Raw genomic sequence first — 19,668 nt, 5'->3', positions numbered from 1 at the left:
GTGGCACTAATGGGGTTCTTTTCTGAAGATCCTGTTCCACAATTGTCCAAACAGTATCGTATTCTATTTTTAGATCCCCAGCTATCATCTTTAATTACTGGCAAGATTTTCAAGCAATTTCTGTCTCACCAATTCGATTTGTTCCGCAGTTCGAACAGTTGTCGGTCGTCCATGATATCCTTTCGGGCATGCCACTTGAAAACATTGGCTGGAGAATGAGCTTGATTTTTGTATGCATTATTAATCATTTTTACCGTTTCTGCCTCATTTTTATCAAGTTTAATACAAAATTTGATTGCTATCCTCTGTTCTGCTTTCGTATTCATAAATCATACTGCACATTATCTCACGCGAACTACTTAACTCACACACTTGCTGTAGCAAAACAAGGAACTCTTCACAGCACGTTCATCAGATATTAACACTAATTCGCATATTACACAGAAGGTATTTAAAGTAGTTTCAATGTTTCTGTATATTAGAAGTTTTTTTTTTTTTTAATGGTATATTCACGACTCTTTGAGTGGTGTGATTTACTTAGAATATTATTTCCATGCAGGTTGCTTATAAAGGTAATTTGATAATTTTGAAGACCTTCATTTACACTAGTTCGTGACCTAAATTTATTTTCTCTCGTATGGATAAATGTGGCAAGCTGTTCTGTAATTCTTTGCTAGTATTTCTATTTTCGCTGATGCTAATTTTACTTCGTATTTTAAAAATATACCCTTCTCTAAATACCACTTTCTATAATGGTTTATCTATAGGAAAAATTATTACGATATTAATTGCTATTCTAAAATAATACTACCGCTCAATTAGAGATGCAGAAAAGCTGGAATAGATTTTTTTCTTAAAAAAAAAACAGAAGTTTAGAAAAAAACGGATTCATTTGTTTCTTTTAATGATTTTCTTATTTTTTCAAGCATCACCTTTATTTTCTTATAGTGGATTCTACAATTTAAAAAATACTTTTACAATATTAACTGCTTATTAGTCATATGTTCAGTCTGACGCTAGCAGTCTTTATTGGTTGTCGAACTGGCATTTTAATGGTGACCAACAATTGTAAGTTACGTAACCTATCATATCGCGAGAGCCATGTTGGTTGCCTAACCACGTATCAAATTATCGAAAGTTATGAATCTTATCATGTGTGTTGTATGGGTTCCTTAAATTCAAACTGGCAGACAGGAAAAAATTATCGTAACCCAAGCAACAGATACAAACCCATTCTTGATTTTGGTATAGAATTTCACATACATATCGTTCTCCGTTCGGAGAACACTTTATTGTGCTTCAGATATTCTGTTAAAACCTAGTGTAAGTTCAGTTTACAAATTTAAAGCCGTAGACGACCATTTTGGGTCTGATGTTAGTTTAACGATAGAAAAATTAATTAACTACATAATTAATTCTTTTTATATATATCATGTTAATCTACTTGTAATACAAAATCATCTCAGTCTGTGAGTAAAAACAACCCTAAAGGTACAATATTATTGGCAATATGTAAAAGTATATTAATATTATACAAGGCAAATATCGAACAAAAGGGCCGTTTTTTTTTTTACGTGGGATTGACAATACTGATGAAGTTGAGCACGCGCAGAAGCATACCCTAGTATTCTGTACTTGCAACAGAGATAGAATCGTCTGAGTGGAGTCACGCACATGCGAGTAACAGTAAGGTGAAATGGCTGCCGTAATATAAAATCACACAGATGTGAAATGAGATCTGCCATACAATTTCCGAACGCCGAAGGACAATGCAACTGACATCCATTAGGAATTGTGTCTCATTTACGGACCGACAGTAATGAGTGAAGGGAAGATCAGGCAGTGGGGCAGAGAGTTCGGGAAGGGCATTCGAATGTTCATGACCTTAAGCGCAGTGGAAGGCCTAATGTCAGAAGGACGATCTGGTGAAACGCGTCAACGAGAGAGTGCTGGTTCCACGATATCCAATCGCTGGTTCACGATAACTGAACTCGCCAAAGAGTTTCCAGGAGTGTCTATGAGAACAATACATTGAATTGTGACTGACAAGCTGGGTTATCACAAACCGTGCGCGAGGTGAATGTCAAAAATGCTGATAAACGCCCATAAAGAGCAAAGAATGACAGCTGCACGCGATTTTTTGGCCCGTTAGGGGGAGGATGGGATGATCTCTTTTCTCAAATAGCGATGGGAGATGAAACCTGGATTTCGCACGCCACTGGGGAGTCAAAACAGCCATCAATGCAATGACGGCGGTCTGGTTCTCCTAAAGCGAAGAAATTTAAACAAACACCATCAAGTCACAAAATTACGGCAGCCATGTTTTGGGACCAAAAGGGTATGAGTTTTGTGGAGTTCTTGGAACCAGGACGAACAATTACAGCAGATGTGTATTACCAAATACCCAATAATCTGCGACATGCCATATAAAATCGATGGAAATGAATGCTACAATCTGGAATTTTTCTGATTGATGACAATGTCCGCCCACACATAGCTGCTCGTACTGTTAGGACAATTTAAAGATTTCGATGGGAACTATTCAATCATTCTTATAGCCCCGACCTTGCCCCCAGCGATTTCTCCCGTTTTCTTCACCTGAAAAAGTGGCTTTCATCAAAGCGTTTCAACGATAGTGAAGTGTGCCTCTTGTAGAAAGTAGCACCACGATATTGATGGATTGATGTGCGATATTGAAGAAAATCTTGAAATCCAACTATCAATGTAGGGTCAATGCCAAAAGCATGGCAAGTAGTGTCGGAGTGTCAATAATATTGAAGCAGTAATCATTAGTGATATTGAACTTGTAGGGTCGCTCCGCTACGTTCTTTGCTTCCTTTATTTGAAAATGGCTAGTGATGATGGTAAATATGAACGTCTGTGCTTTTTATTATTAAGACAATGGTCGCATTAAATGTTAATAAGACTAATTACTTAAATAAAAGTATTTATTCCATGTCACGCACAATATATTTTAGTAAGTAAACAACACGAACACAGTATATAAACTACAGATACTTGTTATCGTTTACTTTAAGACAGTGTAGTAGTATATAACAAGCTTTATCGCCAACCCAGTGAAGTATATTATCATTAATAGGCCGTAACCATATTTAGATAAAAAAAAAACTTTTAATTAATCACGATTTTAACCTATAGCACAGCGAGCCGAATACTTGGGAGGAAGAACTAATATATTCGAAGTAGAAAACTTGGGGTATAGCGTTTTTAACCTTTTCCCGCTTAAATTTAACATCCTCAATAAATGATATATATATATATATATATATATATATATATATATATATATATATATATATATATATATATATATATATATAATAAATACACTTGTTCCACGTAATCTTCTAAATAGATGTCATTGACTATTAAAAAACTGGAATTTTAGTTTGCACATAAATTCTAAATGATTTTGGTGTTCCGCTAAATTTGACTACTTCAAATATTTTCAAAACAGTTCTTGCTAACATTGTTAAATTTTCACTAAAAAGTTTTATGTCCTAGAACAATAAATATGTCTACAAACAATTCATTCAAACTGGAAAACGAATTGTGTCCACCGATTTATCTTTTATTTTTACTATCGAGTAGTCAGTTATCCTTGATTATTAAACTTCTAATATTTTTTTTTCTTCAGAGTACAGTAAATAAATGCTTTTTCGTGGTATAATGAGAAAATAAAGGTGAAACATACTATTATTACTTCATTAAAGTTGAAATATTGAAGAAAAGGTCAACATTTCCTAATCAAAAAAGCTCTGGAAAAAACTTTTTTTTTTTTAAGAAAGACTTTTTTTCTAGCACTTACATCTTTACACTCAATGCTTAAATGCTTTCTAGAAAATGTTACATCATTGTTTATTTCCAGTTCTATTCATATCTTCTAAGTGGTCAAAACAGCAGCATTATTTTGCTCGTAGCTGAGTACTGTGTGATTCATTAAAAGCAATATCCTGTGTGAGAGTGTGATGTAATCTTTAACACTAGTGCTTCGTCACATGCTATTTGGCTTTACTGTTTTAATACTGTGTCTTGATAGCTTTATTTATATTCTGTATGTCCAACTTCAATAATGATGATACACACTGTGTTTTTGTAGAATTCTTATCCTTATTTATTTATTTAATTTTATAGGACGACCAAAACGAAGGGACATTCAAGCAGGAAGTTATCAAGAATCATCCGAAATTATACAAAGTCTTGAAAAGCTAAATTCAGAGATTCGAGGTATTTGGGATGTTCTTAACAAACAAGGAGGTCCTGGGAAAGTTAAAACAGGTATATGTAAATAAAATTCCTATCTATGAAAGAAATGCATGTCCTGTATTCTTGGGAGCTTGTTATTAGTTGCCTTTATTTTAGAATATTGTTTGATTTAATTCGTGAAAACTACTATGACCTAACTTTATCTTAACGAAATTATGCTGCAATAATAACACAGGATTTATAATCCGATTATTATAAATTACTCCTAGGCATGTATGCGACAAAGTTGTTATCTGAATGCATTACGTTTTAGGGAAGAGAGCTCCCTCGTGGCTGATGGTTAGCATCCGGGCTTTGCGACCAGAAAATAGTGAAAACATAATCATATGTACTAAAAGTTACTAAGTGCACCTTCGCTAAACGTTTCATGAGACGGAAACGATGGAAATGGGGAGAAAAGGAAATATAACTTAAGCAAAAGAAAACTAGCACTGAAGTGTTTAAGTGGTAGCCACGTTGGAATGCAGAATCACGTGGTACAGAGGTTGATTCATTTATATTGAGCCGAAATCAATGTGCAGCCATGCCATGTATGTGCAACCCATCGTCGTGAGATTACAAGCAACAAGACAAGCAACAGTATTTCGTTAGTTACACAGTAGAGCATTGTGGTCGAGCGTAGTCTGATATCGCCGAAACAGAACAAATTCTGGAAAGGGTTCATTGTGGTCCTTTCCAACGCTAACTTCACGACGTCGTGCATCACAGGAATGTGTAAAAAGTGTAATTTTCATGTAAATTATGCTACTGTGAATCGTATTATATGGAAATATATGACACAGAGTCCTAGGTCCCCCACACCGACGCGAGCAGCGAGAAACCTTCTGTGAAGAGAACCCTGCCGCTATTAGGTATATGGCGACCTCAGAAAATTCTCCACACAGCGTACGATGGCTAGCAAATTTCACAGATCGAAGGCGACAATCAACCGTGCCACTCATAGGGATTTACCCTTTACAATCGTTCGCAGGAGCAGTGTAGACGCCCTGAAACTATGTCATGTGGCTGAACCAAAAAAAAAAAAAATTGCAGAAAGCTGTATGAATGTGATCTCGCGGGTGATCGGTGGAAGTTTGTTGTTACCCTTGATGAACCATGGATTTACTTCACAGACTGTGGTTCGTGCCATTACATACAGAGAGTTTCCCAAACGGGTTCATGATTGTGGCCGGTTTCTCGTACAGGGGCAAACTGCGTCTCCGAAAGATGGAGCGAAACGTTAAAATCCAGACTCATCTACTGACTGAAATGTACCAACATTAAATCACAGCATTGTACGGACAAGATGTGAACCAGGTTAAACTGCATCAAGACAAGGCATCCAGCCACACAGCGAAAACATAACTGGAATTCTGTCTCTGTATGGAACAGGAAACTGGAATTGTGGCAGTTCCCTTCTCTGACGACTGTCCCATCGTCGAGTCCATACCATCTTCGGCCTGTGGAAAGCGTGTAAATTAAAGTGGGATGCAGTATCTATGGTCCAGCTGTAACGCAGTCTCCTGCAGTGGAAATGTCAATGCCGGGCAATAGTCAGTCGAGGTAGCCTGCGGATAGAACATAACTGGTAGTGGAAACACGGCAATACAGGGTAAAAGACACATTCAAATTCGGCTTAATAAAAATAAATCAACCTCTGTAGTATTGCGAGAATGAAAATAGAGTAAGTTTAGTGAAGGAGAAAAAAGTAGGACGGCAAGTTGGTAAAAGCACAAAAGAGAGAAATAAATGAAGAAAACAAATTTTTACGTATACCTTTATTGTAAAGAAAAAAAGGAGTCGAAAAATAAAAATTAAGTTTATGAAGTCAGCTCAGATCTTTTGAAAAAGGATAGCGAGATAATCATGGAATGAATTTTTTTATTCTGTTAATTTTTGAACCATTATTTTTAGTAGTATCTTTAATTTGCACGAATTTGTTTTTGTCTTCATTAAATGAAGTCATTTTGACAGTAATTTCTACAGTGTAGTTTGCTCTTTAAATTATACCAGGGCGAACCCCTGGGGCCTGACGGCGCCCTACCTCTACACGTCAGTAGATATTGATTTTGCAAAGAATCAGTCCTAGAACAAATTCAAAGCTACAAATCCCATGGTTCAAATGACACTCAATTTTTACATTACTTAATTACGTACATAACTGTCAGTTTATTGTTAGGATAAGAAAAGATAACTATTCAGATTTCAACTGTAGTGGTCATCACCCTATTCGAATAAAACGGGAGGCCGCGGTAGCTCAGTGGTAAAGCGTTCACCTCTCGTGCATGTGGCCCCGGTTTCAAACCCTGCTCCCAACAAGTGAACTTTGTGTTACACCGTGCGCGTGGGTTTCCTCGGGGTTCTCCTGTTTCTTTCCACTTCCTTCATTCCACCTCATTACCACTGTCTCCTTTAGCCTAACCGGCATAACCATGAGACGTAAAACTCAAAAATTTCATTTCAATTTCGAATAAAATGGGAACGGAACGCCAAAAGAGATCACCACTTGCAGAAACCTGCACCTGCTCAAGAATGAATGATGAGCCCTCATAGAATTTTCTTCCGCCAGATAATGTCACTCCGTAGCAGATTATATAGTAGATTTAAGGAAAACTTACAACTTCTGTATCTTTCAGTAACATCATTCGAATTTTAAAGTTAATGCATGCCAGTCACAAAGAATGTTTTAGGAAATGCTCTTTAAAGATGTTAGAAGGCATGTTCAATATGGACGGACAAACTATCCATGCAAATGGTTATCAAAATAATGAAATCATGTGTAATTTGTAACACCTAAAGTATGTGAGATAGTAACAATGAACAAGAATGTGCAGTATCTGCCTTTCGTTGTTAGTGGTGTGTTTGATCATGATCAGTAGTACGTCAGGCGGAGCAGAACGGAGGAGTTTGTTGAAGCAAGGAGATGGTGATGATGTAAAATGTGAATCTTCTCTAAGTTTCAAAAGAGGCTAAAATATGGGTGTGAAGTTAGTTGACATAACTGTATTTATTGTAGGCATGGTTAGGTGTATCGCATGAGGTGTCTAAGCTGATGTCGACTTGCATAACTCATGGCAAAAAACAAAATTATCGAAGAATAATAGTGGATGGAGGATAGGCATCTGTGGCAGGGATCATCAAGGATCATAGAGCAAATGCGAAAGTGACTCGGAACTTAATCAGCATTTGGAAAAGCCTAATTCGACAAGCACTGGTCGACGAGCGTTGCACAATATGTACATCCGCGGTCGGGTAGCAATTTCCAAACCGCTGTTCACCGCTAACACGATTTAGCGCGAAAGAAATGGTGCCGGGAATATGGAAAGTGGACTGCCGGTGGTTGGAAACGCGTAATATAGGTCCGATAAGTTATCTTCCATCTTGTTTCCAACGACAGACCATGTTTATGTATGGCGGACTGCCAAAAGAAGCGATGCTCCAAACTCCCTTCTTTCTACCGTTAAATACCGTGACGGCTCTGTGATTCTGTGTGTTGCCCTTTCCTGGTGTTTTGCGAGTCCTGTGGATTACACTATAAATATTTCCGTGAAATGAAAGATCAAAGAATAAAACCGGTTTACTATTTACATTTGTGGTTTAATTTACAGATATTTTTCTGTGGGGAAAAAGAAATATTTCAGTAAATAGTTCTTGATTTTTAGAATGATGTAAGTATATAGTGCACCGTGTGTGAGTCAAGATTTATGTTCGTAGATTTCGTAGATTTCGTAGATTTCTATTGATAGTATCAACATTGCGGAGTATACCATCGTCTGTGATATATCTTAGTTTCTATATCCACTTAAACTGAGTTATATATATATATATATAAACATGTATATAAATAAATGTTTTCCATGTATTTCATTCGATTACATTAAGAATTCATATACGGAGTTATTTATTTGAATAAAAATATTTTTGTATTTTAATATATAACATTGTGACAGACATTTTATATTTGTCATCTTTTTGAATATTAATTTTCGTAAAAAGAACGAAGAATAAAATCACCATTTTTCTGCCTCCTATTTGCTCTTCAATACATCCTGCTTTATCTCAAAGTCGCTGGCTGGCTAATCCCTCCCGTATACAAGGTTTTAGTTTTATTATAAATTTTATAAATAGTGATTTTTGTTGGATGAAATATAGTGAAGAATATGTTGCATTTGAACGTAATGACTTTATGTATGTATATGACTTTATGCATATATTCGAGTATTAATTTCCAATTGTTTGGAGATCGGTTAGTGATACGATATCGAATTTCTGTTCGTAGATTGAAATTCATGACACATCTATTCATTCATATTGACATATGACATGTGACGTAGATTCAGTTTTGGTATCGACCTAAACAGAATTTTAATATGCATAGTAGACTATATGACAACGTAGATCATAATCCATATATTTTAAAACTTTCAGGTTACCTTGTATAATATACATCAAGCATATTTCTAATAGAAATTTTTTAAAAAATAATTAAAATTATAACATATAATCTGACGTGATTCTACCTGTTCTGTTTACATAGAATTTTTACTGCATATCATAATAGTATAATTCCATCTTTTAATGCTTGAAGTGCAGTCATTTTTTATACTGTGGGGTCTTCTAATGAATGGATGCAACAATCGAATATTGAGGATATTGATTAATTTTTGTTTTGTGAAAAATTTGTGACTTTGGTTTTAAGAAGAAAACTATGTAAGAAGTCTTCATGCATTATTTATATCAGATGTTAATAAATTAACCACAAATTCAGATGTTCTGAATTTAGAAATAATGTGTAATATGTAATGCAATTAATACATGTATCATAGATTTTTTTCCATCTCCTTATATCATTTGACTTCTGATTACATTGGAAATATAAGAATTTCCATTTGATTTGTTTAATAACATTCAGCAGCTTTGTCTTAATATTCAACTTCATTTGTTAGTTATGCTCTTAATTATAATTTTTTCTCACATTTATATTGATGAGAAATTGAAGCAAACACCTTAAAGGAATAAAATGTATAGATAGGAAGCAAGTATTCAATAGTTACGTACAGTCGGCTCAAAAAAGTGTTTTTCAGAATACATTTTTGTTTCAGTCACTTTTTTAAATACTGTTTTTTGAAACATAAACAAGATGTTAATTCCTTTTAAGATTGAGAAAGCTATGCTTTGTTTGACAAATGCATCCTAGAAATTTTACAATATAAATTGCATCAGGTGTATGCTGTTTTTGGGCTGACTGCACAAATGTTTACCTGGTGCATTAGTGAATGGTTACTAGTAGTGTTAGTCCGTAGAATGTTTCGTAGAATAGGATAGAAGAGGTTTCTATCTCTAAAAAGGATTATTTATGAGTCATTTGTTTTCTGTTTAGGGGCTTTCAATGGTGATATGCGACGTGCTATACCAGCCTGGAATCCTTTACCTACTCACACTTATTACAATCCTCATACCTTGGCCTCCAGAACTTCCTTTAGTTCTCCTCAAACAGCATTTTACTACAACCGAGACTATTCTAGAGCTTTGCCTGTTGGTTCTGATACTGCAGCAAGAAGACTGCCTGAGTTGTTTGAAGACTATAATTGGAGGACAGTTGTACGAGGTAAAAGAAAGCCAAAATCTGATAATTGTTCATGTGGAATTTGGTGTGCTTGATATCAAAATTGTTTTGCCAAAATTACACAAATTGGTTACAATCAATCACACATCTAGTAAGTGCACTGCCTTAAAATTGTTAGGATTAATATTTGCAATTACAACAGAATTGATGACAGATACTCTTTGACAACTGTCCTTCTGAAATTTTAACTAGTAGTTTTAGAAATACACTAATATTACTAAGATTAATTATAGTAATATCTATTATTAATTAACACTATGTGCACGGGTTTTCTTGGGATTTTCCCGTTTCCTCCCGCTTTGTTCATTCCACCATTCATTCATTACCATCATCACTTTCTCCTGTAGCTTACACGGCATAATTGTAGGACGTAAAACTGTAAAAAAAAAAAAAAAATAGTATCTAAATGAGCCATCACCGCTGGCGCATTACTACTGTTGAAATTGCAATAAGTGTGGCAGTTGGTTGTATGAAAGGAGGACCGAAGCAGAGATGTGACAGACTGGCAAATTTGGTCATCGTGTTAGAGCACATTCATGGGCACACAGTAAGTGAAGTTGTCCAATTTGTTGGTGTGTCTAACGTGTCTACAAGGAGCACGATATAAACGTAAAACGGCATCAGAACTGTGGTTGCAGAAAAAAAAATGATCCAGAGGAACCGCCGACGAGTTTCACTCTGGTCAGGGAAAATCGTTTTCAAACCTGATAGGAATTGTTGCAGTCAAATGAATCCGAATCTATTATCAGAAATACATTCCAAAGAAAGCTTCATGAATGGGCATTTTGAGTCGAGTATTACGAAAGAATGTACTTCTCACTACGACACATCTTCAGTTGAATGAAATAGACACTGAACTACTGGAGACTGGAAGTGTAGTCCAACGAACCGCACTTTTATCTATATTCTAGTGATGCAAAGCGTCGAATGTACCGGAAAGCCCAATGAAATGTTTCAACTGGCTGGGTGTGGTTCAAGATGACGTAAGTTCTGTGATGGTTTACAGTGTGTTTCGTACCATGACTTGGCTCATTCGCACTGGTAAATGTAAACATGAGTCAGCATGTTTATTTGGATATTCTCAGTGATCAGATATTACTATTTCTGCAGCATCTTCATATGTAAAAGACTGTTCCATTTTCCAACAGAACAATCGCTTTGCTCACAGTGCTCAAAGTATCTTTACATGGTTGAGGAGCATTGAGGCATTCTCTTACACATTTTCTGACTTGTCTAGTCCATAGCTTTACTAATAAATCCTGTTGAAAATCTGTAGGTCTAATTGGAACAATGGATGAAATATATATATACCCGTACTATCCTGGAGTTGCAGGATCTTTTAATGAGCGAGTGGATTCACATTCACTCCTGCTACCTCGTGGAGTCATTTCTAAATAAATAGCCAGGCAGGAAGCTGTGTTACCCGGTAGTGGGAAAATTCTGTGAGAGAGGTGACTAATATCTTGACATCCAGTGCTCTTAGTGTTATGTGGTTAGTGTATAGTTAGAAACATGTCAGCTATGCAAATGGGATATCAACTCTTAATCATCTGAAAGATCAAGTATTCAGTCTTCTAATACGGTAGCCAGCGGTTTTCCGTCGAATTGATTTCGAGACTTGACAATGATAATTTTTTATTTCAGCTTTGGTATTACTATATATTAGTGTAAAATTGCGTAATTTGGTTAATAGCGTCATAAAATTTTAGCGTTTTAAGTTAAGTGAAGTTAAAACTAGGTACATGTAGCAAATTATAAAAGTAGAAACTAGCACCACCACGATCTCGATGCTTACCTTCAGCACTCTAAGCACACGTTTACGTTAAAAAGTTATATACAGAAGTATTGCGTACCATCTATGCTCTTAACTTGTATTCAGTATAATGGTGTGTGTATAACTTAAAGTGCTTATACTGTATAAAATGTACCTATATTACATAGTTACTGTAGCTTTGTAGCAGAATGTTTAATTCTCACATAACTTGCAGTAATTCACACCAGTTTTAACTTCTATTTTCATCAGTTTAGTATAAAGACCATAGATTAAGCTATGGCCTTTGAGTTGAATCCTTAATCAATTGAATTGAACATAAGCACAGTGTTGAGAAATCTGACAAATAAGGATATTACTAAATAGACAAAAATAAATTTAACTTAAAACTGTATATATATGATTTGCACTAGCAGAAAGAGTCGTACGATTTAAGTATACTTTGTGTTTTCCTTAAAGTCCTGCTATCATTTCTGTATCCAGTCTATAATCTTTAACTGTACATGAAACAGAGAAAGACAACTTCGTAGGGGCTCAACTCTGGTACGAGAAATCCCTATTTCAATTCCAAATTATGTGTATATATGTAAAATATCGAAACAGTAGATTTTTTCAGGATTCTCACATTTCTTTCTATACACTTATTTCACTTCCATTTATAGTCCATTTCCTGTTAGCTAATGAACATCTCATTTCAACAGTTACGCGTAGTGTAAATCAAATACGTTATGCTTATTATTATTATTATTATTATTATTATTATTATTATTATTATTATTATTATTATTATTATTATTATTATTATTATTATTATTATTATTATTATATTTGATGTAATATGACACTTTCAAAGAAACGTTTAAATTAATGTTTAGAATACGTAAATGTGTCCTCAGAAGAAAGTAAAATAACGATCTGAAACCAATACAGCTGATAACGTGATATTAAATTGCCAATAAAGAAAAAGAAAGTTCTTTCCTCTGAGATATATTGATCTTCAAATAGTGAACGGAAATGAAAAATTGCAGGCTTCGCTTTGACAAGTAGTTATGTTTAATAATGTGAAAGCAATGAGAAGCTCTACACTCCTAATTATAGTGAAATTGTATCATTAAATAAAGGCATATCTTTGCCTTTCAGTCCCTTATTACAAGCTAACAATATTTTTTTCCTCCCGTTAGAGCGATTTTAAAGGAAAGAGATCATCTTGAAAAAAGATAAATCTAGTTGATACGTTTGTCATGTTCTGTTATGTTCATACTTTTTGATGGTAAATATGAGGTTTTGATGGTAAATAATATAAAGCTGAAGTAGTTTAAAAATTACAAGAACGTGACAGAATCATTCTCCTAGGCATATCCTGTGTATATTAAATATAGTAAAGGAACCACACTAGCTACCCAATACACAGTAACTTAATATAGATTAAATAATTTAGATAACAAGTGATGATGTACTTATATTCATAGCTAGTTTGGTATGTCATATAGTGAAATATCTTGACTGACAAAAATTGACAACTAAGTTTCTGTGAAAGAGCCCACCCGCGGTTTGTCTTCTACAATGCAGTAGTAGCAAAGATATTATGGGTAAGCTCTGCAGATCGCGATAACTCTAGCGTGGAAACTTTCTCTTTGAGAGATTTGTGAAGGGTAGTTTGTACTCTCATTTCCCTCTATTAATACTCAGAAACTTAGCAATTCTTTCACTGTGGACATCACTCTTTTTACATATACTTTTTGCATATGTCCGTGTGGGACAAAGTAGATTATATTATCGTCTCCTACATCTCGAAATATGAATATATTGAGTATTTGTGAGACACGAAGAAACAAAATTTAAGCGTTGACCTGTATTTCTGTGGATTAAAATATAAATTATATTGTATAATTTGTAATAAGTTATTTTGTAAAATGTTTTACAGAACTATTATAATCGTAAAGGAATAAAACATGTGTTTACTGAAGATACAAAACAGAGTAACTACTTTTAGGATCACGATGACTCAATGGCAGGACGCTTTTATTCAAATGATCCCTATTTGAAATCCCATCAATGAGTTTGTGCTGGACAGTATCGTGTCTTTTTTGCTTCTCTTAATTCCTTCTCTCGAAATTATTTCATTACCATTCTTGTATGCTTATCTTCCGTCTCTTCCAGCTTAGAAGACATAGTTGTGGGGCGTTAAAAGATAGATTTAATTTAATTTAATATCTTCGTAATTTCGAAGGAAATTATTTAAATTTATATATACATACATTTGACTTAGCAGTTATAACAAGTCTTTTCTCTTTTATTTCAGGTCCACCGCCATTGCTTTATCCAGAAAGTTGCTGGCCAACATTAGCTTCAGGACAAAACCTAATGGTTGGTCCGTCGCTCACAGAGCAAATTCAGGCTTTTCGACAGCATCAGCAGCAAGCAGAAGCCAATCAACAGATTAATGAGGCCTCTTTAGCTGAACGAACACAAAACCTACGTGATTGGCTGCATCAAGCTAGATTGGATTCTGCCGAATTAGGTGCCGGCTAATTAACCAACAACCTATTTGTATGCTACGTATACCAGTAGATATTATTTCTTTTAAGGGCCAAATAGCAAAAAGCTTGTCAGGCTGTAGGCATTCTATTTTCCACCAAAAGTATAAGCAATTTACTGTTCTCTTTACGTAAGTATTTAATTGGATGTTCTGTACTAGTTTAGTACTGAAAAGTACTTTGCATCCATGTTATATTAAGAATTCTACCCTTTTTATTAAGTGTACAATATGTATTAAATACGATGTATACTGACGCCCAAAGGTTAGAATATATGGTATGTGTTCTACTGTTTTGTAAAGTAAAATAATGACCGTCGTTGTTTAATGTTTGTGTATAGAAGCTAGTCTGTGACGTGAGGAGAGCATGCTTGAAACGTGAGAAAAGAAAACACTTTCTTTGTAAGCGAAGATGGTTTGTACGCGCGCGTTAGCTGGTTCTAATAGTAATACATTGTCCATGTTCTTCCATTAGACGTTAATGAAAAAAATATTTAATCTGAAAGTAGCGGTGCTCTTAGAACCACGAGGTTGTGTAATGTGAGATGCGTCTGAATAGACTTACGTTAAATAAATGACAGTCCTAAAGCTATCTTAGTGGATTTTAATGTTATCTTGTTTGATAGAATCCAGTAATGATAATAGTTGATTAGTGATTGTATGTATATAACATTGCTCAAAGTATGGAAAGACAAAATTTAGTTAATAATGTATTCTCTGTTTACTTACTAACTGAACTTGTTAGCATTTTGTGCTACTTATAATTGCTTGTTATTAGAAAACCAAGAAATATATAGTATAATACTTGATATTCAACAATAACAAAATATGGGCTTCATAAGAGACTTGATAGTACTACGGAGAAACTGAAACTTTTATATAGCATCGTTTGTCAATTTCCTGAACAGTAATGTAAGCATTATATCATTTCCTTGCTTCTACTTTGCCTTTTGGCATTCTATATGTCTGCTGTGCTACGTGTCCCATTTCTAAACTTTCTTGTATGGTTTGAATATCCAATAGTAAATTAAATTTTTGTCAATGGCTGAATTTGGAGATATTTAATATTCAATGACTATAGTAGAACAATTCAAGTGACGAACAAAGGATACAAGGAAAACTACAACTGTAGATCTGTTGTCATTTCAACCTTCGGGAACAATAACACCAGCAGTAGCTTCTTTTAAAAATACAAGACAAGATGAACTACTAGTTTATTTTTACAGGGAAGCCACTAACAGCAAAATACGAGAAATCTTAACACTTGTTATCGGTATATTGACTAGACATTAATTGTTTGTTGAAAATCAATTAAAAATGAAAGCATTTCTGTGAGTTGTAAGTATATATTTATATTTCAACAAGCGTTGTCCGTGACATTTATTTTATAGAAAAAAGAAAAAAAAGTTATGCGCGTGAAACTCCATAGATTTGTTCACGACTTAAGATCAATTGAACAGACCTGCGAGGATTCTAACTGCAAATATCTGTAAATTAATAGAGCTAGAATTGCAATAGGTGTTTGTGATGTACGTATTTAGGAAAGTAATCTATTCGAATTAATATTCAGTTTTTTTAAAACAAAAAAGCTAAGAAATAGTATTATTAATTTATATATATCACAATTCAAGTGATCACCATTTTTCTTTCTTAAGAATTACATTTCCTGTTGTAAAATAAATGTCAGAGGGGCAAAATAGTAATTTATAATGCAAATACCGGAAGATATGATAGAACAAGTCTTTTGAGCAGTGGTTTACTTTTCTTTCTAAAATTTCCAAATCACCTTACTTCGAGCATTGTTTGTACAATAACCTGAAATTTCATGCATGGTATTAATGTGTTCAGTTACGTATGTAAGTCAGAGTTTATATTTTTCTTGAAGAAATTGTGGAATACAAGTATAAAGTTGACCTTTTTTATTGTCATATTTAATAGCGTTTGAGATCCAAAACAAAATTAAATTATGTTTATAAATTTTCGATACATATCACAAATATTGCAATAAGTATGCGTTGAATTCGTTGTTGCTTGTGTTGAATTCGAAGGCACATCTCACATAATCACAACTAATATATACATATAAACAGTTCTACTGTATTGTTGTGCATGTTCTTCTACATTCCTAGTTTAGTGCCATAAACTTCATTGTGAGTACCTGCGTGGAGGTATTATTATATGTGATATTGTTTGTAGAAGTTGTGCAATATATGTACATATTGGAGTATCTCTTACAACATGTAATTGTTGTTAACCTACAAGACTGTTGATTTTATATTGTTGCTCTGATCGTCCAAGCGCTGTTAGCAGATTTCAATGACAGTTGTCAATTAAAGTCTTATAAAACTATTTGAACCCACTATCATGAGTGAAACGTGTAGAAGTTTCTTTTGTATTAGTTTCAGTATTGATTTGCAGCATTGATTTCCTCTTAATGTCAGACAGTTGTGTTTTATATTCTTGATTTTATATATATAAAGTTTGATGAATAATGACCGACTGTACTTACAAGTATATGAAATTTATGACTCAAAGGCTTATGAGTTCAATGTTTCTTTAAGTCTTTTAATGCACAACTATGCAACAAACTATGCAACATAAAGGTATGAACACAGACGGTTTTAGAAGAGTATCGTAAGCTTTTACTTAGCACGACAGTACTTTAACAGTGCATGGTTCTTACTTTCGCCGGGGTACTTGAAATTTTAATTGTAGCCCATGAAATCATATTACTTGCGTATGTTCCAACTTTGACTCATTACGAAAGGTTTTTTTTTTATTATTATTATGATTGATTTATTTTAATTTTTATTCTGTAAGGAGCTAATAATTACCTTTTTCGTATTTAGTGATCCTAGCCATAGAAGTTTACTAATTTGTTAGCATTAATTATATATTTTACTGGGGAGAAGGGAGCTTGTGAATTGATCAGATGTGAGTTGTTTATGTAAACTCGCAACATAACATTTTTCATGTCTTAAAGGAAGACTTCAGAAAGCTCTGTTCCTTCACTGATTCAGATATTTCCCAGTTTTGGTCTCTATTCTTGTTTCATTTGGAAACTCCTATAATAGCAGTAAAATTATGATTGAAGAAGGTTGTCATGTACTTCGGTTTCAATTTGTGAGTAGGTACCTGAAGTTAGACTGCTCTTATCAAATTAAAATGCCGCTGGGTACTTGCATTGCACAAATCTTAGTAGGTCATTATCATACATTGAACTCATTAAGGTCTGAAGTAAGAGAATATAATTTTGTATTAGTAAACTAATATTTTATTTCTTTACGTACACATGCGCATCGTTCTATTTTAGATATTTATTCGACGAAAATGAAAAACATTACATGTCTGTTCGAAAACCTTTATTTGCGAATGTTGTTGACAATCCACTAGTTAGAAGGATGGAATGAGGATATAAATGCTGCAATTTTTAAATGATCGTTTAAATGTGACCAATGTAATGTGTGTAGCATAAACAGAAATTTACTTGGTTATTGATGTGGATTAATTTTGTTCTAATTCGAATTTTTCTGTGCGACAGCGTCGTAAGAGTGAGATGTAAAATCTGACAGATATGCCATTTTTCAGTTCTCGAGAAATCTATGGAAAACAATGTGAGATATTCTAGTTGAGTTGTTTACTTTAATTTTTATGTGTTAATAAGATTGTTCTTTTGTTCTTTATGTTAAGTAAATATTTGCCAGTAAATCGCCAATTTTATTATTCTATATATTTTTATTGTTTTTTCCTGCTTTTTTTATTTTATTTTATTATTATTGACATGATTTACTTTTTGTTGTCACTGTCAACGAATATAGCTTGACTTCCTAGTCGTAAATATAGATTAAATTATCAATATAATACCAATACAATGTTACTAGTACCAGTCTTTAGCCTGTGACGATTCAGCTTTATATGGTACTTTTGTTCATTTGAGCTCTGAATACTTGTAAATTTAGCTATAAGAATCTTATATTTCTTATTTTTATCTGCTGCTACCTCGCGCAACAGGGATACATTGTTTCTGTGATGTAATTGAGTTTTTGTGCTTAAATAGAACAAATTGGAAATAAGTGACTTTCCTACTTGTCTAGGGATGAAAAGCATCGAGTTCTGTCAGCAACAAAATGTTATGATGATACACGCTTTACCGTTCGTATGATGTACACTTAAACCATGAAAATGAAATTCGTTAAAAGAAAAGAAGTACAAATTCTGCGTATGTACACGTCACGTGCATATGCACGCTGTAGAAATAAAACTACTTGCATATATGGATTTTGAGTCAAGAAACAAACAAACAGAAACAAAAAATATCATTATTGGATATTGATTCATTGCATAAGAATCTTTTGAGGTATATACGTAAAATTGATAAGTAATGAAGTTTGTAATAAGTGTGTAGTTTGATGTGGGTGAAGAAAGCACTAGAATAGTTCTAAAAAATTAGTATTCAGGAATGAAAAGGAGAAATCTATAGAAGGTCAAGGAATAAAGTCATTAGTATTTTATGAACGTATAATCTTCCTTACTAACATTATTATCTGCTTTCTTTTATTCGCCACATACGGTGATACCCTTCTTCATTTCCTTAAAGACGTAGAAATACTAAATTTTCTTTAAGGAAAACGCAACTTGTGACTATTTAGTTTGTACGTACGTTTTACAATGCCTTTAAATTGAAGAATATGACTAAATTATTGTGTCAATGGTTGATAGCCACTTTCTGACATAAATATTGATAAATGTTCGTTGATTTTACATGTAAAATTTACTCGAAGTCGTGAGACAATGTGTGCTACAGATTTGTTCATGGCTAAAGCTTGAATGTAATTAAATATTTAAAATGTAGAATAACTGCCGTCCAACGGCTTTGGTATCTTACGTTTTATTCTGCTTGTTTTTTTTTATAATTAGAAAACATAGGAACTATTTTTGTACAAGTTTTCTAATTTGATTTTAATTGCTATCGCACAAAGTGTAAGTAGTGGTGGTTACTTAGGTTTCAATGCCGTCCTGTTTTTACTATAAACATATAGCGTGCGTATTTTCTGTATTCATTTACTTACAACGACAATGGTTTTTATTTTTAAAACTTGTTCTTTGTATTTTTACGTTACTCTGTATCCAGTAGTCGGGAAGAGGAAGACGCAGCTTCCTTTCAAAAGCTTTTTTTTTACTTAACTAACAAAACATATGTCGCAATAAATCCAAAGATATATCTGCAATAAAAACCGCATCTGTATATGGGTCCGAGCGCTTTGTGGTTACCACTTCAAATTGGATTTCACATGTAAAGACATGCTCTTTCGACATCTCCATCTTCTTCCAACGATAGTTCTCTTTTGTAAAGGGTAAGTACTATGCGCGCTCAGTCATTAAATTTCCATTGATTTCATGGATTACCAGTAGATAAATATTTTTTTATTACAACTGTAAGTAAAAATCAGGATTGAATTACTTCCACAG

At 33.8% G+C, this 19,668-nt stretch overlaps 1 protein-coding gene across 2 annotated transcripts in view; it reads left to right on the top strand.

The window, feature by feature from the left end:
* Cep164 (centrosomal protein 164) overlaps positions 1-19,377 on the top strand; it is a 185,226-nt gene extending 165,849 nt beyond the window's left edge. The window contains exons 17-19 of one of the 2 annotated variants that reach the window (XM_081771614.1): positions 4,156-4,299; positions 9,647-9,874; positions 13,966-19,377. In XM_081771614.1, the coding sequence (XP_081627740.1) occupies positions 4,156-4,299; positions 9,647-9,874; positions 13,966-14,195 (602 nt within the window). In that variant the 3' untranslated portion in view covers positions 14,196-19,377. The remainder of the gene's footprint in view (positions 1-4,155; positions 4,300-9,646; positions 9,875-13,965) is intronic. The other variant, XM_081771615.1, reaches the window with a different exon arrangement.
* Positions 19,378-19,668: the final 291 nt, after the last annotated feature.

The sequence above is a fragment of the Thermobia domestica genome, chromosome 9 (genome assembly GCF_964235325.1).
Source record: "Thermobia domestica chromosome 9, izTheDome1.hap1.1, whole genome shotgun sequence".
Taxonomy (NCBI): domain Eukaryota; kingdom Metazoa; phylum Arthropoda; class Insecta; order Zygentoma; family Lepismatidae; genus Thermobia; species Thermobia domestica.
Note: the sequence above shows the minus strand (reverse complement) of the source record. Positions and strands in the feature narration are given on the sequence as shown.